The sequence below is a fragment of the Lepisma saccharinum genome, chromosome 2 (genome assembly GCF_977018435.1).
Source record: "Lepisma saccharinum chromosome 2, izLepSacc3.1, whole genome shotgun sequence".
NCBI lineage: Eukaryota > Metazoa > Arthropoda > Insecta > Zygentoma > Lepismatidae > Lepisma > Lepisma saccharinum.
In genome coordinates, this window is record NC_139230.1 from 114,188,341 (window position 1) to 114,215,311 (window position 26,971).

General features: G+C 35.7%; 1 protein-coding gene across 1 annotated transcript in view; it reads right to left on the bottom strand.

Annotated features, from left to right (window-relative positions):
• The window catches only part of LOC145984124 (uncharacterized), a 928,179-nt gene that overhangs the window by 58,291 nt on the left and 842,917 nt on the right, over nt 1-26,971 (bottom strand). Inside the window, exon 24 of the mRNA XM_083117559.1 lies at nt 16,336-16,487. Coding sequence (XP_082973685.1) covers nt 16,336-16,487 — 152 coding nt within the window. The remainder of the gene's footprint in view (nt 1-16,335; nt 16,488-26,971) is intronic.

Consider the following 26,971-nt stretch of genomic DNA (forward strand, 5'->3'; position numbering starts at 1 on the left):
CTTTGTACATTAGAAGTTTCCTTCTGTGTTTTAGAATATAGCCTCAGTACAGTAATTTTTCACATTTGTGGAAAGTCTAATAACCTTCATGGCTTTATATTCTGATTGAAGTTTACAAATGTGCATTTACTTATTACATGTTTCATATTTTTCTACAATCATGATTCTAAACCTGGGGTATTTGTACACTTGGAGGTGAATATACATTTTGCCTGGTTATTAGCATTCATTATTAACATGTTATTTACAACTTACATTTAATATACGTTATTATATTAATAAAGGATAGAATGCATATTTGTATTCAAGAATTTACTACATTTATCATCTTTACTGGTGTTAAAATGGATGATCTTGAACACCTCAAATATACCTGATTAGGATGTGCACATCATGCAAGCACTTAAGACTTTTTAGTTATATTTAGCCACATCTGTGGCCAAATATATTGATTGATTCTCAGTTTCCCCACCAAAGACCCCAGATTCGAGTTCTGGGAATGGGTATTTCCTTGTGAGTGTTCCTTCATCAATTCTATCTTTCTAATCATCTTTCATCCTCATGTCAGGTTTAGGAAAAACTGAGAGAAGGACAACATATATGAGGGCCCGTATACAAATGATTTAAACTCTGGCTCTGATTTCAACTTGACAGGTTGCATTGGCTGTTGTTCTGTGAAACCATGGTGTTGACCTTGAAAATTATGTAGGCATGGGATGGTGTTCACAATGTCATGTGCAACTGTGTTCAACTAGGTGACAGACTTCACATGTGGCAACGAAACAGTGAAACAGGGATCCAGTAGAGGTCGTTCAAGAACATCAAGGCCTCCACAAATGATTCAGAGAATGTTGGGTATGATCAGCAAAATCAAATGCAATACCTTCGACGAGAATATTGCTGACACTGATATACATGTCTGCATACTGTATAATCATTCATTATGATTGGAAGTTTTACAAGTGTGTGTGTGTGTGTGTGTGTGTGTGTGTGTGTGTGTGTGTGTGTGTGTGTGCGCGCACACGTGCACGTGCATTGGGTGCCACATGCCTTGCCTCAACAATAGAAGTAGACAAGAGTGAAAAATTGTCATGAGCTATTGCCATTATATGATGCAGACCCAGATGCCTTGTTTACATGACTGCTGACTGAGGATGAATCATGTCTCCAGTACCACAAACCTAACGTGTAACCTGGGAGGCATCACATTCAAGGATCATATAATTGAAGTTAGTCTACTAAATCACTTGTATAGGACCCTTGTAAAACAAAGCAAATACAAATACATAATATTTAATTGTTCTGAATAATCCACAAATGACATATTAACATTCCATTTGTTTCCTACACATTTATTACATAAATAAGAAATGGATTTTATTACTGTATGGTGAACACTTTTACTATTGTAATATTTATTAGATATGTGTTCCTATATGTAAAAGTTATTCATATGATTTATAAATTAAGTTATGCATAGATAAATAATAATGAACTGGAAACATTGCTCACATGTTACATTCCTTAGGGTGTATTGTTCATATGTTGCTAAACAATCGTCTGTAAAATGGAAAATATGTACACATAGAAATGATTAATCTTTCTCTCCCCTCTATCTTTAATTTTGAAATTATACTTCTTATCTGCAAGAATTATTCTGGAAAATATGGGAAAAGGAATTGTTTGCATCAAAAAAGCTATCCTGGAAAACAAAGGTTTATGTTAGAAATTTGTCTTGTCATTGGAACAGACATTTTGAAGAAGGTATAGTTCACATAGTATACAGAGAATTATCTTTGATCTGTTCATTTTGTTTTCTGCATGGATAAATTGTCAATGTCTGTGAGAAATCAACTAACTTCTGTCAGGAATGCAGTTTTCGTGTTGTGACCAGTTGCGAGTTTTGTGTTGTATTGAAAATCTCACCAAAAAGTGAAAAGCAAGTTCAAAATAAAAAAGACAAGGATAACTCATTTGCTTAATTGATGTGGAATAACCAATAACATTTACCTGTGAGTTGCATATTCTTTAAGAAACAGAAACCTGCATGCACATACATGTGTCTTCTAATTATTGTCTCTCTAACAGACATTTGAAACTTAAAAATGCTGTTCTCACAATGCTCTCACATATTCTATTCAATCTTAAATAAATCCTTCCTTATGAAATTAGGCAGAAAAGCACAAAAGTCACACAAGAATTGCATTGCATAAGAAATTTAATATTTTTTTGTGTTATACTTAATAGTCACATGAAGTACTATTTGCTATTAATTTTAATGGCATTTTGACACCAAGTATTTCACTATTTACATCTACTAAAGGTGTGGAAGATATATATTTGTGTATGGGGGAGGAAGATGGTTAAAAAGGATAAATTATACTTTTGGTTTATTTTTCTTAAGTACTAATAAGAAAGGAAATAAATACAGTTACATCGACAGCAGTCAGCTCACGAGAAGACCCCGAAACGAGGGAGACAGGGTGGGGGTAAAGGTAAGGACCTGTCAATTTGCAGATTTTAGGGGTAGCAGAAAGTCTTCCGCTGTGGTCTAGTGTCCTTTTGGAAGTGCGTAGGAGTTGATTGGCATCAATCACACAGAGCGTGTATCTGCGGCAACAGATTGCTGCTTTTTTTTCAGTGTCCAGAATACTTTTGTATTGCTTTTCCTGTGCATTATATAGACTGTACTTCAAATAATTTAAAAAACAATGTACAGCAATGCCTTTACACTTACCGGATGACAAACTTTAAAAAAAGAGGACATTTTAAGATTGCAAAAAGTTAACTTTCGACGAAGATGCAGCACTTCTAACACCACCTTTTTGTGCTTACTGGTGTCTTGGTGAACTTATTGATCACACACCCTTGTAAAACAATTATACAATGTTTCCGTATAACTAAAAATAGGCCTCATTATAGGCAAATGTCTGAATATTCTAATATTTATTCACTATGCCCATAATATTATACGGTTGTGAAACTTGGTCTCTTACTTCAAAAGAAAAACATAAATTCACATTTTGTATCAGAGTTGTTTCTTCCAGGCCTAAAGTCAGGAAACCGTCTTTGTAAGTTGTCACTAAAAACACATTTGCGTTTCAGAATGGTTCAGATCGCTGATTGACAGAACTTCACTTCTCCACTACCATGTAACAACTATTTATTTCTGAATTCTGTCATGAAACTCAAATGAAAGTAAGCCAAGTCATATTGCATAACCTATTGTTAGAATCTTGCTGCTCACCACGAGCCGTGGTAGATGTTACAAATGCTTTGAAATGAACACCTCACCCTGCAAACATCACTGCAGAAGAGATGCAAAAGTTCAAAAAGATTTCTTTGTTGGAAGAAAAATTTCTTGTCTTTGAGCTTGTAACTGAGAGTGTTGTATTTCTTTACTTTGAAATTGAAAAGGGAAACAACATTAACAAATATTTACAATAACATTTTGTTACTAATCTTGAAGTTAAGCAGTTGTTTTTATCCCAGAAAAGAGGATATTTCCAATTTTTCCTAAAAACCTGCTCGGACCATTTTTAGGACCTAAAAAGAGGTTTTGTCATGATAAAAGAGGATGTCTGGTAACCCTAAACGACTTGCATCGCTGCACCAGTTACAGCGAGCCCACATGTGTTTCTCACCAGGGTGCACTCCCCCAACCCTAATAGTGAAGTCGCCAGTTACTACGTCACTTCACTTCCATTGGGAAACATCTCATGAGCAGTGAGCTGTATGTGACAATCAATTCATTCATAACATTCAATATTTCTGAAACAACTAAAGGAATAACTATAATGTTTATAGACTAAAAAAGCTCACCAAATACAATCTCAATGTGAAATATTGTTCTTATAAGACAATGCAAACATTTAATATTTTACAGCTTAGACTTCAGTCAAGTTTAAAGACTGAATGTGCAGTAAGGCATGAAATGCTAAGTTTTATTGTTTTCTGATGAATGTACCATAATTTCTTCAAAGTGGAGAAATAATTTTCATAGTTCAATTTTTTGGTTTGCTCTAAGAACTGAAGGATTTCGGTTTTGTATATACAATGATTACTTCCAGTACTTGTAGAGAGTCTTAAAATATAGCAAATTCCATCATAAATAACTACTTTGTCAAATGTTTTACTAATCCTTCAAACCTGAACCTCCCACGAGTCGATCAGGGAGCATCTCACCTTTTTTTTTAAGAAGCAACAAAAAACTACAGGTCTCAACAAATGCCAGAAATCTGAATGGCATCTAAAAAGAGACAGCCAGGGCTGACAACTTTTCAAAAACATTGGGTGGGTTCAAACACTTGAATTATAAGTTCACAAAAAATCACATAAATTATGGGTGGACTCAGGCCCCACAAGCCCACATAAATTGGCGTCACTGTACACAGTCACCATAAATTGCATAACAAAATTTTGTATGTAGCTATGGTGTTTGACAGAAACACCATAATTACAATATAGTTTACAATTGGTCTGGTTGAGATGTGTTATTCCTAGGGATGTGAAGTTTTCGTTTTATTTTCACCTGAATTTTGATGTTATCTTTTACTGCAATTCTGTGTTATTTTTCGCGGTTTAGGGCAAATTTCGGTGTTATTTTTACATGCATTTTTAATGTTCCTTCTATGCTTAAGATTTTCACCTTGTTTTAGCTGGAAAATTGAGACAAATTTTAGTTTTAATTTTAAAAAAATATGGCTTTCCTTTGTAAGAAATTACCAAATTTCTTCCATTTGAAAAACAATTTCATCTCATCAGTCCCTAAATATGAAATGTTTATTGAATGACAACACCCAAATCTTTGAACACAATCATACACATCACATTTCCCTAACAATGCCAAAAAATCCCTCTGAGACTGTTTTGTGTACACACACATATACACACCCTTCCCCTCAGAAACACAAAAGATGTTTCTCCCAGAAAATTTTCCCATTCCTACGAAATTTCCCTTCTAGGAAGATCCCCCTGAGCAAATTTTATTTTAGGACGAAGTTAAACACTGTCAGTCATGTCTGCATCAAACTGCAATATATGAAACATGATAATTTCTTTTGAGAAGAAGAAGTGTTATCCTCAGTTTATATTGAATATTTCGTGGCGTTTCTTGCTTTAAAGTGTAAATCTCAGTGTTATTCTGAAAAAAATCACAATTCGCATTATTTCGCTATCCCGAAACACCAAAAACTTGCCTCCTTCACCTACCCAAATATATTTAAAGTACTTTATTTTGCTTTCCTCAACTTTTTGGTGTTATCATTAAAATGAAAACTTCACATCCCTAGTTATTCCTAACCAGAGATTTGATGGTTCAAAACGGAGGGGGATCTCTCCTATCCCCTTATCAAATTGCACCCTGCACTAAAATGAATAAATAGATGCATTTTTGTTCGCTACTTTCAAATGACAACAAACTTCTGATTTTCTGTTCCATCACATTCGCAAATAACACATAACCATAAATTCTAGAAAATAAAGATAAAAATGTGTTTGTGTAAACTTTCGATTAAAAAAAACCCAGGAAATCCGTCTGTGCTCTTCTAAAATGGAATTTTCCATATTAGAACATTATATACATACACACACACATTATATATATATATATATATATATATAAAATCAAAGAAGGTAAAAGAAAACACTCACCGGACAGTAGAAAAATTCAAAATTTTCACTAATTTCATAGCATCATCGGTGTGAGGAGAAAGAGACGGAACCGGTGATGCTATGAAATTAGCGAAAATTTTGAATTTTTCTACTGTCCGGTGAGTGTTTCCTTTTACCTTCTTTGATTTTTACTTAGCCCTTTTGACCCTCCTTCCTTTTATCCATTATATATATACACACACACACACACACACACACACACACACACACACACACACACACACACACACACACACACACACATCTATTTATCGAATGATGTTTATGTAATATCAGTGTGCAGTCCTCTTCTATAAACTTTTCCCTCTGTTATCGGTATGCTCTTAACAAGTTCTCACTGTCTTTTAATACATTCTCGCTATGTTAATCTTCAACGTTGCAATGATATTACTGATTGTGAGTGGTTGCATCAGCCTACTGACGAGTTATTGTGGGGTCAGTGGTACTTATACCAGAAGTGATTGTGTGTAATTTTAACCTACAGTACCTACAGTACATGCCAAGCCATGTGCATATAAGGAAATTGGATGGTCAAACTGACAAATAGCAAAACAATTAAACATTTCCGAATGCAGCAGTGACGTGCACTAAGGAGTAGCTAGTCTAGCAGAGATAGATCAATCAATCTCACGTCTCTAATTATTTTCAAATCACAATATTTATTGTCTTGAAGCCTTAGTTCATATGCAACACTTCTTTCCACGTGCTTCTCGTCCCTCTATGTGATCAGCTGGCAAGGCTGAATACCCTAGCTGGCTCTTCTTCTGCCTTACCAGATCCAGGTATAGACAACCGCCCGAAGCGAAAGGGAAGATTTCTGCCTGTACCTCCCTTGCCCCTTCGCCCCCCACTCCCATGGTTGAAAGCCCGTGGTTTCAGGTCCTCCAGTCTATCTCCTATAGGACAGATAGGGGATTGGTTTCCCTTCGATTCCTTTGTAAATCCTCTAAAGAACTCAGGGGAAAATTTTCTGCAGTACTTATGTTCTCTGTATTTACACAACCTTTTAAACGTTGTACAATATGTATGTATAATATGGGATGTAGTTTTATTTGTATATGAATGGGAACGTACTTGTATTATGTGCAGACATAAATGTTATGGTTTCTTTCTTTTTTTCAAATATGGAATATATAATGATTAAATAACAAATATTTGCTAACGCTCTCTTTCTCGCTCTCGTTTTAGTTGTGTTTTATTTAAATATACTAATTCTCCAATAAAAAAATGGGTAAGTTAAGCAGTCATAAATACGGATGTATTAATTTGGACAAGAAAACGCGCGTTCTAATTGTTGTTGTTGGTTTGGTTTATTATAATTCACCTTTCTGCCACATTTGGTTATCGCGAAAATGAGGATGAGTGATGATATAATGAAATTGATGAAGGGACCTCACAAAGAACAATTCACGCCAGGATTTGAACCCGTGACGAGCGTGCATTCTTGTTCCTATGTGTTGTGCTCTGCAGTGAATAATGAAATAATTTGGAATGTAAAATGTATCCCAGAACTAAAAAAGCCAAATGAATATTGTTGAAGAAACTACAAAAAAGTGTGTTTTGTTACCTGTTCATCCCCTCTAATATATTTAATTTTTGCCACCTTCCATCACATTTTCTAGCTATATAGATTTAATTGCAATAAGTAGCTAATGAGCTTATGGAAGTCACGAGGGACAATCATAAAACAGAGAACTCTGGACTCCTGATTTCACAGTGCCCTGCAGATGCACTGGGAGGAAATTATTTGTATTTTCTTTTTCCTTTCTTTAGCGTTGCTTTTCCTTCACTTTATCTAACTCCTGCCATGACAATGAACGTTGATTAAATTAAATGGATGAAAAGTAGTTACAAAGGAACACTCATGCACAGGCCAGGGCTCGAGCCCGGATCCTTTAGTAATGAGATCGTGAGATGAAGAAATTAGGGAAATCAAGCAATGCAAATTTTTTGGAAAAATGTTAATCATATGCAAATATGGTGTTTCAAAAATCCAATTGAAATTTACATACCACTGAGTAAATATGCAGTTTGCTTTACCGATACCCAAGTATCCGAATAGTTAGAGCTTTCCACTCATCTTTGCTGTCGGCCGAGCTCTGTGGTGGAGTGCAAGTGGCCCCGGATCAGTACCAGATGGATGCACATAGTGGTTTTGATCCCAGTTTAAACTGTGGGTCCAGTCCCGATTAGCTCTTATGTACATAAAGTGGACTTAAACACCAAATCAACCAACCGCGGTGTAGTGGTTATCACTGCACACTATGACACCAGGAGTTCCGGGTTCGAACCCCGACCTCGGCATGGGTGTTTTTTTGTGCTTGTCTCTTCATTAATTGTATTGTACCATCTTCGCGATTAACCAAATATGACAGCGACCCTAAGTAGCATAAATCAAATCATTGATTGATTGTTTTATTTGGTTTTTTTTACTTCGCTTTTCCTACACTTTTGGCTAATTGTCAAGATGGTACAATAAAATTGATGAAGGGACAAACACAAATAACACCCATGCCCAGGTTGGGGTTCGAACCCGGGATCTCTGGCTTAATAGTCAAATCAACATGTTTTGGATTTTCGAAAGTGGGTGGGATTAACACGTCCTTCCTCATTTTGCAATCCTTTCCTTTCTTTGACGTTGGTATTTTTAGGAATACTGGGCCCTAAAGGGGGAGGGGGATTATGAGCCACACCAACTTCCCTTGGGCATGCCACTGATTGCTACCCCAAGTGTCGACATCACCGCACGTCACTGGAATGCAGTGTCCGTAAAGCAGTTATACGAAGAGAGGAAACTGGCAGTCATGAGGATCGGCCACGCTGTGGGCATCGAAGGAAGACGTATATCCTCGAGGACAACCATATTGTCATCCTCAGTAAGCTTGACAGAAGGTGTTCGGCAGTGGACATATGTGCAGAAATAAATAAAACAAGAGAGCAACCAGTGCCTGTTACAACAGTGAAAAGTTGTATGCATGGGGCTGGATTATTTGGTCGAGTAGCAGTTCGTAAACCATTGTTGAAAGTGGTACACAAGCGTAAAGGGCTGGAGTGGGCCAGAGATCATGCTAACAGGACCATCGAACAATGGAAACAAGTACTTTGGATGGATGAATCAAAATATGAAAAAATTGGTTCTAACCGCCGCCAATACATTCGTCACCACCCTGGAGAAAGAGTTTTGGAAGCTTGTATTATTCCAACAGTGAAGCATGCAGGAGGAAGTATCATGGTATGGGGATGTTTTGGTAACAATATGGTTGGTGATTTAGTGAGAGTGCAAGGAACACTGAAACAGAAACAGTATCATCATATTCTTTCACGCAATGTTGTACCATCTGGTACAAGATTAATTGGTCGAAGATTTGTTCTACAACAGGATAATGATCCTAAACACACATCAAAATTGTGTAAACAATTTCGCAGGAAAGGAAGCCGAAGGGGCATTGCAGTCAATGATTTGGCCTTCCCAATCACTTGAATTGAAACCAATTGAGCTATTGTGGGAGGAACTTGACAGGAAGGCAAAAGCAAGGACCCCAAGCTCTGTGGAGGAGCTGTGGCAGCGTGTACTGGAAGCCTGGAAAGGTATGAAAACAGAGATATTAGAAAAACTCACAGCAAGAATGCCATGCATATGTACAGCTGTCATCAAATCAAGGGGAGGACACATTGACGAACAGGCAGTGTGATGAAAATGCATTTTGATGCTTTTTTTTTTTTTAACATTTTTAACTTTTTGTGAAAAATTGGTGTCTTCTATACAATGTTATATGTAGGTTGGTGTGTAACACCCATACAAGTTCAAATATATGCACTATGATGGTTGGTTTCAACTAATAGCATTATATTTTCATTTAAACAATAAATTTCATAGGTGAGTCTAAACTTTCTGCCGGTAGTGTGTGTGTGTGTGTGTGTATATATATATATATATATATATATATATTTCCGGGTTGATGATACATACTTTCAGGGATGATGGAGAAGGGCACATGTAAAAGTACAACTTTTAATCTTCTGTAAATATACATAGTCTTCTAATGACAGCACAAAATATGTAAATCAGTTTAGAAATGGATAAGAATGTAAAATAAAATTAATGAAATATGAAACCGGTGATTTTTTGGCTAATCCATGTGATATGTTAAAAGATGGAGTACTTCAATAAATTGTTACGTGCATATGGAGCAGACAAATAAAAAATAACTTGAATTCACACAGCAAAACATTTAGTCCCAGAATCTAATGTTGCTGAAGTAAAAGATACATGTAAAACACAGCACTTGGCATTGATCTGTTAACAAATTTTAAATAAATGTGGTGGTAATTCATTATCTCAAGTTCACAGATCCATTTGCCTAATATATAAAAGATAGGAACTATTTTCAATATTGGAAATAATTGATTATTTTTCCAGTGTTAAAATAACTTGATAAAACTAATTATAATAACCACTGTGGAATTTCATTCCTTTCAAAATCATACAAAATATTATCTACATTATTAATGCATCCTTAATTTTAACAGATCAACTATTGATAAAATATTTCATACTAGACAGATACTTGAAAAATATGGAATTTATTTATTGACTTCAAATAGCATATGATTTGGTTAAAGTATGTAAATTATATAATACCTTTGATGAATTTTGGACCCTAAAATCTTGTTAACATTGAAACAAAAACACAATCAGTAGCTATTTGACTGATAAATTTTATATCATGATTAAATCATCTTTGCTTTATAATCTAGCATTAGAATCTGCAGTTAGGAAGGTAGAAAAACTAAAGCAGAATAAAATTAAATGGTGTAACAAGTTGTTAGCATATGCAGATGCAGATGATGATGACATACTAGCAAATATTGAAAATACAGTTGAGAATAATACTAAAATACTTTTGAAAGCAGTAAAGTAGAGAGATTTGGACATTAGCACAGAGAAAAGCTAAATACATTTTACAGGATAAAACCTAGTGTTAGGTTATAATCAAAATCTAATTGTATATAATAACACATTTGAATCAATTTCTAAATTAAAATACTTATAACAAAAACGACATTAAAGATTAAATTAAAAGGTGATTTACTTTGGGTAATGCATGTAACTTTACTATTCACAAACCTTTTTCCTCTTTTGGTTCATATAATCCAAAGGTTAAAAGATAGAAACCAGTAATTTTGCCTGTACTTTTGTAAGGATCTGAAACATGAATCCTTACACTAAATAAGGAACACAAATTTACAGTTTTGAAAATATCTTAAAGATATAAAGATATTTGGATGAAGGAAGAAAAAATCAATATTCATTCCCTGATATTATTAGAATTATTAAATAAGTATAAAAAAAAACCTAATGGGCAGGCCAAGTCTTATGAATGGGAGAGGATAGAAAAGTTTACTGGATCCTTGTGGTAAGAGACTTGTAGAAAAGCCAAGATAATGAAATGATAACATTAACATGAATCAGGATGAAATTGGTAAGAGTAGTCAAGATTCGATTGATCTTGACCAAGATAGGGACAAGTGGAAGACACGTGTTGCTGCAGCAATAAAGATTCAGGTTTACGATTGTCAAAGAGTTTGTTAGCATGCAGGAGTTACCTATTATTGTAGTTTTATGTGTAAATTTTCTTCAATATATTCACAGATGAAAATATGGCTCCCCCGTGGGTAAAGTGGCAACATCCTCATCTTGTAATCAAAAAATCCTGGATTCGATACCCAGTGGAGGCATGTAGTGGTTCGAATCCCATTTTAAATTCTAGATGCAGTCCCCATCCTATCTGTGCATAAGTGGGCAATCTTTGAGAGATGAAAATAAGATGAAAATGTATTTTCTCCTTCAAGTTAACACATTGTTTGCTAAAATATCAGCACCTGTGTGAAGTTGCATTATGTGCAAGAGAAGCAACAATTGATGCTCTGGTCAGATTTCACTTCAGCGGGAAACCAACAGTATGGTGCAGTTGTAGTGAAGTTGTCTGTAACAGTTAAGGGTGTTTCTTTCTTCAATATTTAGTAGCATACCTAGTAGTATTCCCTTTTTTTAAAGTTTTAAAGCTTGTGCATTTGATGTGAATTAAGGAACTCAAGGTTACCTTGATTGGATAACTCTTGCATCTGGAGGAAAACATTATTATTACATGGAGAACATAATAATCCCTTTAAATGTGGATAATGACATGGTTAAATTTAAAACAATGGTTTTCCTTTCATAATAGAAAAATCAGATTTGTTTTAAAATATCAATTCATCAATGTTACAAAAAGAACTTTGGGGAGAACCATAGAAATGATGTATATCATGAAGACACAAGGGGTTGATCTCACTCTCCCCCCTTTTCCAACTATCACATGTACACAGACAAAACACACAAACACACACACACACACACACACACACACACACACACACACACACACATACAACATGCACACACAGGGTGGTGAATGAAATTTCATACACGGAAATTGTCTAATTTTGGGTTCAGAACTTTAAAATTTTGTCACATAGCCTTATTTAATACAGGTTAAGCAGATGGTAGCATTTCTGAATGGTTATGCATAAGTGATGCAACCTGCTCCAGTTGGTGATGGTGGAAAACAGGTGGTTGATGCTTGAAAAGAAGGTGAAAACAGTGTTACTTTACATAGAAACAAAAAATGTAACCTGGACTCAGAAATGTTTTCATGTTTGTATTTGTGCTTGGTAGGCTCCCTGCAGGCAGACAGTGTAGGGGAGACTGGGGCAAGTGAGACAGGTGTGGCAAGTGTGTCCAAACTAGATAAATTGTAAGTCAAGACAGTAAATGATCCAATGAGAGGTTGATTGGTGTCCTGATAGCTGGAAAGGCTTCATGTAAAGCAGTTGTACATGGAGTGTTTTATAGGTTAGTATTTATATTTACAAGGATTATGGTAAATCAAGAAACGTACATTAAATAAAGCACATGTGTTTTTGTTACTTGTATTTTTTTTCATATTATATCTCTTTAAAAAAACGTCGTGCTGCCTTATGGTGGATGTAGCATCATTAGCCTCACATATAGGAGTCGAGTAAATAAAACATACAGGGTGGAGCAACAGTGTCCACCTAAAAACTCAGACAGAACACTTGCATCATGTTATTCTTACAGAAAACAGGATGTGTTCTCTGATGAACAGAGTTACACTGTTCCAGTTGAGACTATGATCTCTTCAACTATCATCTCCAGTGATGTAGCTGGAAGTGAGCTCTTCTTATGTTCCATTTTCCACAATTTCACATTTTTTCAGGAAGGTAAAAACTGTGCACTCACACAAACACACTGCAAAACAAAGTGTCTACAATAATAACTAGCTCTTCATATAAGAACAAACTTGTGCAGTGTGTGCAAGTGAAGGAGGAAAGTAAGTGCCAGGAGTCACTGCACCTTCAGAAAGCAATAAAATGAAGATGGCAAAGAGAAGGATCATTGATGATCAAAATGCTTCCAATGTTGGTGACAGAACAATAGTGTGTCTTTGTTGTACAGAAATATATGCCAACACATCACTGGTGCAGTGTATGCACAAAGAACCCAAGTAACCACAACCATTGGGACAATTGGCTTTACGTTGGTTGGCAAATTAAAGTTGGTCTTACGTTGGGCCAATGGTTGTTGCCAATGCGTGTCCAACCATGGAAAAGTGAGTCAAAATCAGTTTTAAAAACTACTTTCTACTGTTAAGACAACATTCAAGAGTATGCTGTAAATTCTAGAGTGTAAAATAAGTGACGTGTAACAGTGTTTCTTTTCGAATATTTCAGTCACAGCACAATACTGGAAATATAATATTTTGTTATTGAAAGTAGAAGCTATTCTTAACTTGCAGTCACTCACGAGTTCTTTGTCAGCCGCCTTGGATGAAAGATATATCTGTGCTGGGAATTGCTTATTGTTTGTCTGTTTAGCTGTAGCAGAACAAGAACATTCTTAAGGTATTCTTGTGAAGGTGGTTCAAGATCTATACATGTGAAATAAACAATGTTATGTGCAGACTAAATTCCATGAAAGGTGGAAAACTAAGCAAACTCTAGAAAGTTTTTTGTGCCACTACTTGAAGATACCTTGAAAACAATGATAGCATATGAATGAGAATGTGTTGTATTTTTTTTATTTTACACAAATAATTTGTACTGGAGTTTATATTTGGCCTCACAATCAATTATATACATGCACAAACAAACTTATTCTATACTTTAGTTTTCAGTATGTTGGCCCAACGTGAAATCACACGTTGGGCCAATGTTGGAACCACAGCCAAAATTACCATTTCCTGAAGGTATGTTCTTATGTTTGCCCAACCATTTTCATTATGGTTGGCCGAACAATGGGCCAACCACTTTTGGTTACTTGGGAATGCACAGATAATGAACCAGGACAAGACAATTTTCTTTGTGATAATTGACAATAAAATCAACTTCCTATCAAGGTTATCTGACAGTTCTGTTTCCAATAACATGTACGTGTGATGAAAGTGATTTAGAATGTTAGAATGTTTGTCTTGTAAAAATTATTTGCCAAGTTTCAGTGTTTGATTTCTGTATCTTTGTGGTCTTATTTGTCCTACCCAGGTGGTGCGACAAGTGCACCACATGCATGTTTGAATTATTTTATTTTTTTAAGACTGGTTAATTATCTCTTGTGTTTGAACTAGCTAGAAGTGTTTATATATTTTCAACATCATGTAGCCTATTACAAGTTTGTTTATTCTCAAATAAATTATGACATTTGTGTGATGTCACATTGCTATGCAGAACATTCTCATGGTAGTTCAGCATGGCTAACACACAGTCCTGATATTAATCCCTGAGATTTTTCCTAGTGGGGATCTCTGAAGGAGGAGGCCTACCTCAAGAAATCAGAAAATGTGTACTGCAATGGTGAGAGGCCATTGTGACACTCTCCCAGGGATTGACAAAGGAGTTTTGTTGTAAAGTAGCCACAAATATGAGGAATCATCTTGAAGGGATTATACCCCAGGAAGGTGGACATATTGAACCATCCTGCATACTGTTTAGCCACGTACATTCAAGAAACTATTTTAATACTAACGTTTGTGGAATAGTTTGTATATTAAAATATCTATAAACCATTTTCAGTGTATGACATTTCGTGCATCACCTGTATATATAATCATTTTCTTCAGCACATAGAAGTAATTTGTGACAGTATCAGTGAAATAAATAGAACTGAGACTTTCTTATGCTGAAAACACATGATATTGGTAAATAGTGACAAACTAATATTATTATTTCCTTGGTCCTACGTAATATCCACATATAAAACAAGACTATTTACTTCAAAATATTTAGTTTTTACAAATCCTTTATGCCAAGTGAACCAGAAGATTAATATTTAATGTCAATTACAGAAATTTATAATTTATGTTACAGCACAGTTACAAGTTCTTGCTTTCTGCTTAGAGCCTTTATAGAAATACATGAATAAATATGCAATTTTAATGAAGGTAAAGAGACTTCCATGCAAAATAACACTAATTAAAATGTTAGTATGAATATATAGACAAAAATAGTGAAAAATTGTTTTAACTTAAAATATTTATGTTCTTTTGATGCTTAAATTGAAATCTGTATTGGATATACTAAGTAGTCATTTTGAGTAAGAATAGTAGAAAATATTGATGTGAGTTAGTCTAATTTATTATTCTCATGAAGAAATGAAACAGAAAGTAATTATTGTACACTTTGCAACATAAGTGACAGCAAATATAAGAACATGTATATTGAGGAATGATTTGTATAACTAAACCATAATTACAAAAAATATAACCTTCCTCAAGATATAGCTATGTAAATAACTGTACCATGAATGTCATCAATGAACGCATACATAGGACAATCAGCTTTCAGCACAGGAGCCATTTCTTCCAAACACTACTTAACACTTAAACCGTGTGCAAAGTTGTAATGCAAAATTGCCCATTATTCAGTTTTTGACCAAGCTGGCTGGCATTGCAAGTTCTTTTCACTGCCACAGTTCATATGAGCAACTAACACCCAAAGGTCGTCCTGCCAGCTACAGTGCAGGTTTGAACATGTCTCAACATGCTTCAAGTTGTCACAACATGTGACTTTCGGTTGTGCCACATTAAAAAACTTTCCTAGTACCCTTTGAATAAATGAATTGTACATTACAGGCATATTAATAATTATAGGCTTAGAATTTCCTGTTTCTCAATGTATATGTAAATTTTAAATTATTCAAACAATATTTGCAAATAAAATATATTCATTAATAATTGTATATTCCATTCATCAACACACATACATACAATGTAAACATTGGTGCCACATATGCATAATTAAAACACACTGATTGTAGAATAAAGAAAATTACATTCTTCTTCTTTATAAAGGCAACATGCAAAGAATAATATATAGAATGGTAGAAACAATTCAATGAAGCAAACGAACACCATTAATAAAGTGATTTCCATATACGTTGTTTCAGTGAGTGCCCTGAAAGCATGAAGACACCATCAATACATCCTGGCACTGACGTATAGCATCATGCTCAGAAATTACACCAAAATGGCAGATAGAGATGTTGCAGGGAACAAACACACATTACAACACCTGGCTTATGATTGAAAATGTAGCTTACGTTCTTACTTGCGCTTTCTTCGGTTGGCCACTTCCGTCATTTCCACTGCACCCCATTTGGTTTGATTTCTGCGATTTCCTTGAACTTCCTCCAAGCGTACCATAGTCCTCAGAATATGGTTGGGGTTTATTAGGTATTTTATCAGAATATCTTTGCTTTCCTGTTAAATTATAATATTCATAATAAGCCATAAAATATCACGTATATATGTAAAGGATATCGAAAATGCAATTATAAAGTACTGGAAGTTCATGAAGATTAATCATCTGTTATAATTATGCTGTAGGCAAGGTCTGAACCTAATATATTCTCTTTCTTGTTCAGCAGAGATATCTTAATAGTTCTAACCAATGAGAAAGAAGTGGAAAATAATATATACTGAAATTCTTCTATAAATTTTTCTAATGAATTAAAGTTACTGAAACAATAAAAGAACAGAATGAAATAAATAATTAAATAAAGTGAAACTAAAAGAAATCAGTACATATTATGGATAAATTTAACATAGCTGTCTATAAACTAATTTTTAATCCATTTCATTCTTTATCTCTTTCTGTTTTTTTCTCTCTCTCACATTCACACACACACACACACACACACACACACACACACACACTCACAAATGCGTGCACAACAAGGCAAGCATATGTGTATATTTTCAAAACTGATGGAAACAAAGAAACACTAATCAGACAATAAAAAGCTGTTGATATTTTGCAGCCTGGCCACATCTTTAGAAAAAGATGGAAAATGGCATTGTAAGATGGCAATTTAGGGAGAAAAATAGTGTTGCTAGGCAACAGGTGCCAAATGAGATGGTACTCACACTAGTGATTGTGTAGCTGACTGAGTACTCTTTGGTTGGATAAGTTTTATGTTGGGCATCAGAAGTGTATGTATCTGCAGTGGGTTGGGTGCATAGTAGCTGTCTATTTGAGTTAAGATAGATAGAGAGTGAGGTTTCTGGGTAGCTATATCATGTTCAGGGAACATGTTTGCTTGCATGACTGATATATATACCCTTTGATTTCTTCCTGTAGACACCTCTGTAAGAAAAGTTGGATGAAAATGAATCCTGTTGTCTTCAATAAATTTTGAGGTTATCCACCCTTCTGCCACTCATTTCTTTTCCTTTCTCACACACACACATCATATGATGATTCAGGTATTATCTGCAATATTACAGGAGGTGCAAGTATTGATGACATTAAGTTCTAAAAAAAGGATATGCGACCAGTGGTTTCATTCATAATGGTTACCAAGATATTGTGATGATGAAGTTGTTATAGTTTCCTGGCTACGCCGAAGATGGCAGCAGGCACCCAATGTGGATATGGGAGATATATTTTACTAATACATTCATGGTTACATTTTAATTTTCACTTTATTTTATTTTAGTTCTACTTATAATGATCTTCAACATCTTAAAAACATTTCTTGAACACTACATGATATTTATTGTCACCTTACAAACACTGCACTCATCATGGCATTTCAGTTCAGTCTCCAAATAACTTTCTCTTTACATTATCACAATTGCTGATAGATCCTTCGGTATTGATATCATTGCTTTTACTGTGTTGAGTATCAATGCTGCAGAGCATGGAACAAATGAGTTCAGTGTCTTTACTGGACACAAACTGTCCATTCTACAAGCAAGCTGTGCTACCACTAACCCAAAGAAGATCAGCCACTATTTCCAAAAAAGGAGGACATTTACTGATTTCTAAAAAATCTGCCCAGACACCGGACAGGCACCTAAAAAGGAGGACATGTCCAGACATGTCTGGTCACCCTACTTAGAACCACAAGCCTAATCATTTCTGAGAAAATAAACAATTTTAGCCACATGTATCTCAGAGATGTAGGGTTAATGACAGTGACATGTCAGTGAACCTTGGCAACAGGACATTGCATGCACCTGCTGCATGATGGTGCAGCATCCTACTATAACAACATAGTCCAGCATCTCAAACAGAGATTCTAACCAGTGCTGCTCAAACTAGAACCAGAGATTAATTAAAGCAAAGTCATTCCTTGGCCACTTTGGTCATGCATTCAAGTTGATTGAAGGATGATATTTACAGCATTAAGGTGGGTGCATATGCTGAACTGATCACTTGCACCACAGGTGGTATTACCTAAATTCAGAAACACCGAGATGAATAAGCAACCAGGCACATGCTTAAAAGTGTATTGATTGATTTGGGTGGCTATAAGTTATAAGCTATACCACTCCTCCTTCTATATAACTTCTCCAGTAAGCCAGTCAGGAGAGTATACAGGTCAGTATTTATTTTCTTTCATTTCTTCCTTTTCCTTATGCATGTAGAGTCCAGCACAGATATTTCTGCCGTGCGATGCGCGACACAACTCAAGAAGCAGTGTTGCTAATGGAGCAGATAGAAAAATCGCTGCAGTGCCCCGATGCACAGCTGTTACGTACAACAAGAAAATTAGAGAATTCAGGTCTATCTAACGTTGAGTTTTAAACGCCATGCATTATACCAGGACTAGGATTAATATGTACTAATAAGTGGCTTTGTATGTAGCTACATACATATGGACTAAAAATTTGCAAAATATGAACCAACACATACGTAAAATTACCAAAAATGCTGCAAAGAAGACTTCTTCATACGATTCTTTATTTGAGTGATTTAAAAAAAAAAAAAAAAAATATTATTTTTCATTGCATTAATGCACTGGTGGCATTCTAACTGTTTACTCCCAAAACCTGTATACACTGGTACGGAACTGCAATGGCAGATAATAGCATGCCGACGTGTTAAACTGCGACAATTGGACCACAACACTCCTCCTCAAGCAGTATTATTATTTCCTTTCTGTGATCGGCGACAGTCGGTTGCCTTTGTTGTACATTTACAAACGATGCCGGCTTCCACAACAATAACAAGTACATATACTGCCACTAGACGATAAGCTGCGCGGATTTTTATTTTGCTATGAACCAGGGCCGGCGCTAGTCATTTTGCCTCCCTGGGTGGTGGTGGCAGATGCCGCTCCATTTCGAAACCCCCCCATTACGCAGCAACGGGAAATTGAAAATCAATATATTCCTAAGTAAAACATCAAAATATAAAATAAATAATGAGACTTCTTACGCTATTTCAATACTATTAAGCGCAAAAGAATATCTGGCTAGACCACAGTTTTCAATAGGCTTATTTTTTTCTTCTCTTCAGATTTTGCCGCTCTGGGCGGTGGCACGGTTCGCCCTCCCCTTCCGCCGGCCCTGCTATGAACTTGGTCACCCATCAAAGCATGGCAATTTTAACACAGAAAACAATATGCATAACATTAAGCATCAAAAATGACAGCCTCCTCTATGCAATTTCTACAAGAACACGTGCCGGAGCCAAGAGTTGAAATGCTGTTGGAGCCACAATTTATTTATTTTGAACAATTCCACAATTATGAAATATGAACAATTTGTGAATTAAAGCTGTTGAAATATGTAAAATTAAGTACATTTTCCTTAAATATGTAAAAGTAAGTATTTATTAAAGTTAGAAATATGGAAAAATATTGACAATAAAATGTACCTTAAATCACTACAAACATTACTATTCGCAAAGATATCACAAAATTTCAGCGATATTTCGTCAAACTAAAAGTATGTATTTACCTATAAATCCTAGCCCTGATTATAATCAGTAGATAACATTGAACACAGCTATGGGTTCGGTAAATTGTCTACAGTTCAGTAGCACCCACACACAACGTCAAACCGGTCAAATACTTAGTATAGAATAAAAATATGGTGCTTCCAATCCAACAAAACTCACCGTCACTTTACCTGCCTTTCCCCTTCCGTGACAGAAATAGTGCTTCATTATTACAGTTTGCAACACTAGTTACTAGCTAGCCAATGAACATGCACTGCATAAAAGAAGCAACCACTACGCCATTCTATATTGCCACATTACAGTCCCTGCCGAATGGTGTGAACCGCGAGCTGGAGCGCTATTCAATTGTTTTCAATGATGTTTGCGCGAGTGTGTCCAGGAATGAAATGACAATATGGCAACAATAGCGAAGGTTGGCGAGCATGGTAGAACACGTGATGCTAAGAGAGAGGGAGACGAAACGAAAATTGGTATCTACGCAACGGCAAAGACATGTGTGTTGTACTCTACATTTTACATGCAATATCTCAGTAACAGTTATGAATTAAGTACGCATATGGTGATGCAAAATAACAACACAAAATCAGTAAGAAGTGATTAATTTTAGTTGATAACTACATGAAAATAATGAAGCTACATGTCTAATCTGTTGTGAATTGTTCTCCCAGGGTTAAGTTGATTGATTGATTGATTGATTTGTTCTATTTTACTTCACTTTTTGTGCCACTTTTGGCTAATTTGCAAAGATGGGGATGAGTGATGATATGATGAAATTGATGAATGGACACTCACAAACATCCATGCCCAGGCCAGGATTTGAACCCAGGACCCCTGGTGTAATAGCATGATGTGTTAACCACTCTACCACAGGGACTGGTGGAAATGTGTTGTGTCATAATTGTCAAAGATAGGCACATACTTCCTGCAAGAAAGGTGATTATCATTATTTGTGTCACAACCGCCTCTGATTGTTTCACTCAATGTGTTATCAGACAAGTGAGGGATTTGCCAATCACACTATACCAATATATTTAAGTTTAAATATAGTAGGATTTATTTACGTCATTTTCTATTTAACACAAGTAGTAATGTAATGTGTTTCATGATATGTTGACAATGTTATTAGCTGTACTTTTCATATTGATTAAATCTTTCAGGAAAAAGTATTATATGCATATGGCCCAGTAATTGTTGAATTATTCAACATTTTATACAATGATTATTCAGTGTATAGTGGAGCCACAGTGTGGAGGGGAGGGATAGAGATGCTTCTTTATGGCCCAAGTTGAACAGATGGAGGGGAAGGTGCAGGAGGACTTTAGGTTATTTTTCTTGTTTTGAGTTGAGTTGAGTTGGTGTTTTTTAAGTCCACTTTATGCACAGTAAGGCTAATCGGGACTGGACCTACAGTTAATAGTGGAATCCGAACCACTATGTGCCTCCACCTGGTATCAAACCTGGGACCCCTTGATTACAAGGTGACGATGCTACCAGTGCACCACTGCATTTAATATCTGCACTATTAATTCACACTAATCTACCCCATTTGAAACAGTACTTTAGAATTACTCATGAATGGAGAGTAGTATATTTACAGTATTAGCACGAATATAGTAATTTATGCAAATTCTTATACTGTGTATGTGCTGGTATTGGTTGTCCAGCGAAATGAATAGACTGTTGCTTTAAATGAGCTTTTACTTTCCCTACCTCCTCCCTCTTTTTAAATTTTGTTTTCACTACTGAGCGCAAAGGTGAACACACTTGCTTTTGTTTTGGATGCAAAACGCTATTCTGGAACTGGTTAAGCTTTCAGACCAGCAAAATTTCCTTCCAGCAGCACGTGTTTTTAATTTTATTTGTGCAGGGGCACGTGTACGGAGGGGAACGGCAAGCACAGCGTTGTAGGCTGCTTTCCACCCCACACCGTCAGCCAGTACAGCAGTAGACAAAATTTCTCAGATGGGGAGGGTGACTGACCGTTGGTTTCGATGAGGATTAACTGTGGCGGATCTGTGCATTGTGTTGTGCTGTGCTGTAAAAACCGTTGGTTTTAATCGTGAAATATGAGCGAAAGAAGAGAAGGCGTGGTGAGGTTCTCAAAAGTAAAGAAAGGCAAATAGTAATGAATATATTTGTTTATTTAAAACAGAAAAATACGGATCGCAGTGTAATTTGGTTAGTCATCGAGACAGCGAAAGCAACAGGAGTTTCACGGGCTACTGTTTAAAGTTCAGGGTGAGGTTTCTCAAGGTCCTCTTGAAAAACAAGGTAAGAAACGCCCCAGGAAGAGAACGTCAATTACAAGTAGAAATGTAAAATATAATGATTTTGTCAGAAGTGCTGTGCGATGTAAAGTTCACGAATTTTTTTTTTTAAAAAACAAACCATGAACACTTAATTCGGTTCTTGCTGCTGTTAATTTTAAAAGATCAACGTTTCATGTCTTTCTCAAAGAACTTGGCTTTTCGTAAGAGAAAAGATGCAACAAATCCATGTTAATGGAAAGAGAATATTTAATTTCTCTTTGCCATAAACATTTAAGAGAAATTAGGAAGTTTAGGCGTGAAAATAGAAACATTGTTTACACTGATGAATCCTGGGTGAACACCAGAACCTCAGTAAAGACAAGACAATTACAACTGCAAAACAAGCGTTTCTTGGCAGGTCTTTCCACTGGATTAAAAAAGCCAACATCTCGCGGAGCGCAATACTTTTTAGTGCATGCAGGTAACGAACGCGGTTTTCTGCAAAACGCCCAACTTGTGTTTCAGTGCAAAAATAATACAGCAGATGCCATGATGAAATGGATGGGGAAACGTAGGAGTTGTATTTTCAGGAACAGTTGCTTGTCAATCTCCCTCTGGAATCTGCTATTGCTGTTGACAATGCCTCTTATCATAGCCACAAGCATTAAGAATTATTCCTTCAGTTTATGTAATTTTGTGAATTTGTTTCTTATTTTTAATAATTCACGATTGAAATTATCCGATATGCCATGTGGTGAGATTTTCAGGAACCACTCCATGTAGGACACTTCGCTGTGTTGAAGCCGTTCAAAGCATGAGGAACATGCGAAAAAGTAACGTCTACTGTTCAGTTTTTTCCTCTAAATCGTTTTGTGGGTCAGTACAAGTGAAAGGCTTACATGTGTTTTCCACCCTGTGGAATCAACAAAATGAAATTTGTAAATAAATCAGGAAAAACAGAACTGATTAACTGAAATGTGGCAAGGTAATTACGAAGAATGCACGAGTCTGTTCACTTTATTTCCGAAAGATGGTTTTATTACCATGAAAGAAAGTTTTAAATTGTTCTTTATGAATATTACATTTCTTTTCAAAAACAATGTATTATTGTGTATGTAATTTGGAACAAGGTGCAAGTCGATTAAGTGCGAAGATGAAAATAGTTTGAGAATTAATTAATGTCTGTAATCATAAAGGTAAGATAGAAAAAGAAAATTGAGAAGCTAATGTTGCTGTTTCATTCAGTAAGTCAATTTTCAGTGAATACTGAAGATAGCCTCAATGAAATTGTTGTTATTTTTATTATCCTGTGTTGTTATTAAACCAGCCTGCCTCTTTGGCGAAAGAACTGCAACGGCATGTTTACATGTTTCTCCTGCCCAAGCTTTGCAATACAGGTGAATTGCTTTATTTTCAAATCATTTTTAATAGCCCCAGTTACAACCGAGGTTCAGATGAAACAGTGCTGCTTTGAAGAACCAGCGCATACATTAGATTCGTCTGCGTTTTCCGTGTAATTTTTGTCTATCTTCGTTATAGTTCCTGGAATTCACATCGCATTCACAATATTTAAATATATCTTGTAATTTAAATGGTTCTTCAATACCAGCAATGACAACATGCTGCTATTACGTGTACTACTACTCAATGTAAACAAAGATTTATCCTACATAGAGCGACCATATTAGAAGGTGGTAATTTTAACCGCAAATAGCTAACCGTGAACTTATTTCTTCAATTTGTACGTACCCGTGATTCAAGCGCCACACACGTTTGTTTGGTCTTGTACTTTCACTACCAGCAGGTCCGTTACTTGCCCCTGCGGCAAGCGGCAACGCTGTTCTCATATACCCAACAGTCCATTCTTTTCGCTGGACAATTTATAGAGATATGATATCAGAAATAGCATACTGTAGCACAGTACACCTTTAATTATGCTTTTCAACACTTGTTTACACTGCTGTAGTGCCTGGGTCTGTATAAGGAATTTGCCTTACCCAGAGTTTCAGTTACTGGCAAAACACTAACCCGAGAAGATCTCACAGGAAAGCCATAAAGAACATCTGAGCCAGGAGGAAGAAGAAAAGAAAGCAGAAGAGCAAAACTTCTTTCCAATCCCAGTTGTTGAATTCAGAAAATTCCAGGCCATCTTAGCATAATTCCACCTGGAGCTAAGCAGATCTCAGGTTACCTTTTATTCAAACTCAATCAAAGTTAAATGAATCTCCAGACTGTCCTAGTATTATTTTGGCTGTGGCAGAACAAATCCTAGATACTATCAACATTATGCCCATCCTTTCTCGATGATGTGACTGTATACATCCACACATAACATCATCCTTTGTCCACATCCGACTTTGGTTGCATGGTGTACAAGTTGGTTAGGTCCGTCCCAGCTTAGGTACACAATTCCTTAGTTTTGCAAAGTGGCCTGTCATCTCACTACATTTCTTCCAAACTGACACATTCTGAGTAAAAGTGACGTCATTCCAAGAGCTATGATTGAAGATACTCTGTCTCCATACTATGAAGCAACGTGTGTAAAACTTGCCATATTTGAAGTGCTCTTCACAGCAATAAAATACTCCTGTTTATTTCCAAAAAAAATTTGGTGGTTCCATTACCAACCAAGTCTTGAGTGATTAAAATAAGAATCTCATTCTCCTGACTGATTCAACTAACAAATATGGGAAGACCAATCTTGCTTGCTTATCTCACAGTATATAAGTGCATATATATGTGTAAGCAAACACCTAGTGTAATCTTATCAGTAAACAAGCATATTATGTATTAGTGGCACCCAGCATGTCCTGTGGTAGAGTATAAAACCATTTTTGTTTTGCCAGCTTTCAATAAATGTTCATTGTTCAGAGATGTTGTGTTTGTTACAGATGAAAGTATAAACTTTACTTAACCATAAACATTTCTCATCAGTTTCAATTATGTGACTGTGATAAGTGTGAGAGTAAAAGGTGCTACAATCATACCCAGTCTCTCCATATGCTATTGATCAGTGTGAAACTTAAGAAGTATTTTAGAAAGTATTCAATAATTGGTATTTGTTCATGTTGCAAGAATAACATTTTGAGAATTTTACTGTATACTCCTGATAAGATATCATAATATGTTGGTTTGACAAATAATTTTTCATTCTTTATTTAGGGTTTCATCAAGCCTAGAACAGGATGTCATTGTTTGGTTCAAATATTCCCAATAATCTATGACCATTTCATGTAATTAGGTTTGGAGTAATTGTTGGTCAGACAAGTTTCTAGTTGCTGTGATGCATGTGAAACTGTTGGATGAAGTGTTATTAGATATGAAATACTACGTGGTTGCTTATCTGAGACATTAAAGGTTAGAGATTAATTGTTGATTCTGAGTTTGAATTTTTCAACAGAAGTATTTTATGTAAAAAAGAGGTTCCATTGTAAGTAACAGGTATTATTAAAATGAGTGTATAGGCATTTAAAAGGGAACAAACTCACCACTGGAAAACGAGTATCAGCCTAAAGTGATATATTTCACCCAAATATTTCATTTTAGTCACATTAATTTGCATTAACCTTTATACGGAAGAATTGAGTGAAGGTAAGACTGATACAGGTCATCAGAGGAATATGATAACTTCAAATTAAAGCAGTGTTTATTGAAGGAACAGCACTGCTTTGGAAAGAAAATGCCTGGTTTACCCTTCCCTGGAAAAATACAAATACAGAAGGTCATTAAGGTAATTCAAGCAACTCTAAAATAAGGCATCAAAGTAAATAAAAAAAAGCCAGTTCTATAAGAAATCCCACTTAGATTCAAGTGCTGGCAGTTAATCACAATGTCTGCTTGTATCACTTGACATGCAAAAATGTTACCATGTTGATATCACATGACAATGATTCATCTGGCATTGTGGTAATATTGGCATAAGTGATGAAACATGCAGTAGCCTTGTATTTTGTAATTACTTGGGTGCAAGCAATTTTCTGATATTAGATCAAAATAAAAACTGTATCAAGATGGTATGTGAGGCCTATCATCAATCTAACACTGGTAACTATCTTGATATGCACAATTAGCTAATGGACATTTATGTACAACTTTGCGAGAAAACAACAATAAAACAAAATGAGGATTCAGAAAAAAATATATATACCATATGTGAGTGTGTAAACAAGGAAGCTCCAGGATTATGCAAATTAGACTGTAAAACATAATCACACTGATTGTAATCAGGAGTGACATTGATTAGAGGGGCCATGTGTGTGTGTGTTTGGGGGGGGGGGGTCAGTTGCCTACCCACTTTTTTTGCCCTGGCACTATAGTCTCTTAATGCTGAGCCTTGTCTACCAAGAAAAAGTAAACTGTCCTTGCCTCACCAGATTTGGCACCCAGTCCCCACTACTGATAATCAGTAATAAATAAGTTCAGGCAATTCAATCAATGTCCTTTGGTGTCCTGCTCTTCCATGGGAAAGAAGCATTTTCATGATGATTCGGCACCAAGAATTGGAGTTGGAGTAATTGGAGTTGACAATCTTTGTGGATCATGTAGGGGTAAAAGACACTGTTAAAAGGGCAAACACATCTTAAGCATCAAGAAACAAAAGCACTAATGTCCAAAGTATCTCACAGTTTTAGTCAAACACAACCAAGTCCAGTACAGTTCAAAACAGTAGCAGGCATGTCCAGAGAAAACTATTTTCAATATTGCACATGCTTTTGGTGCTTTTGTTTCCAAGATGTTCTATATCA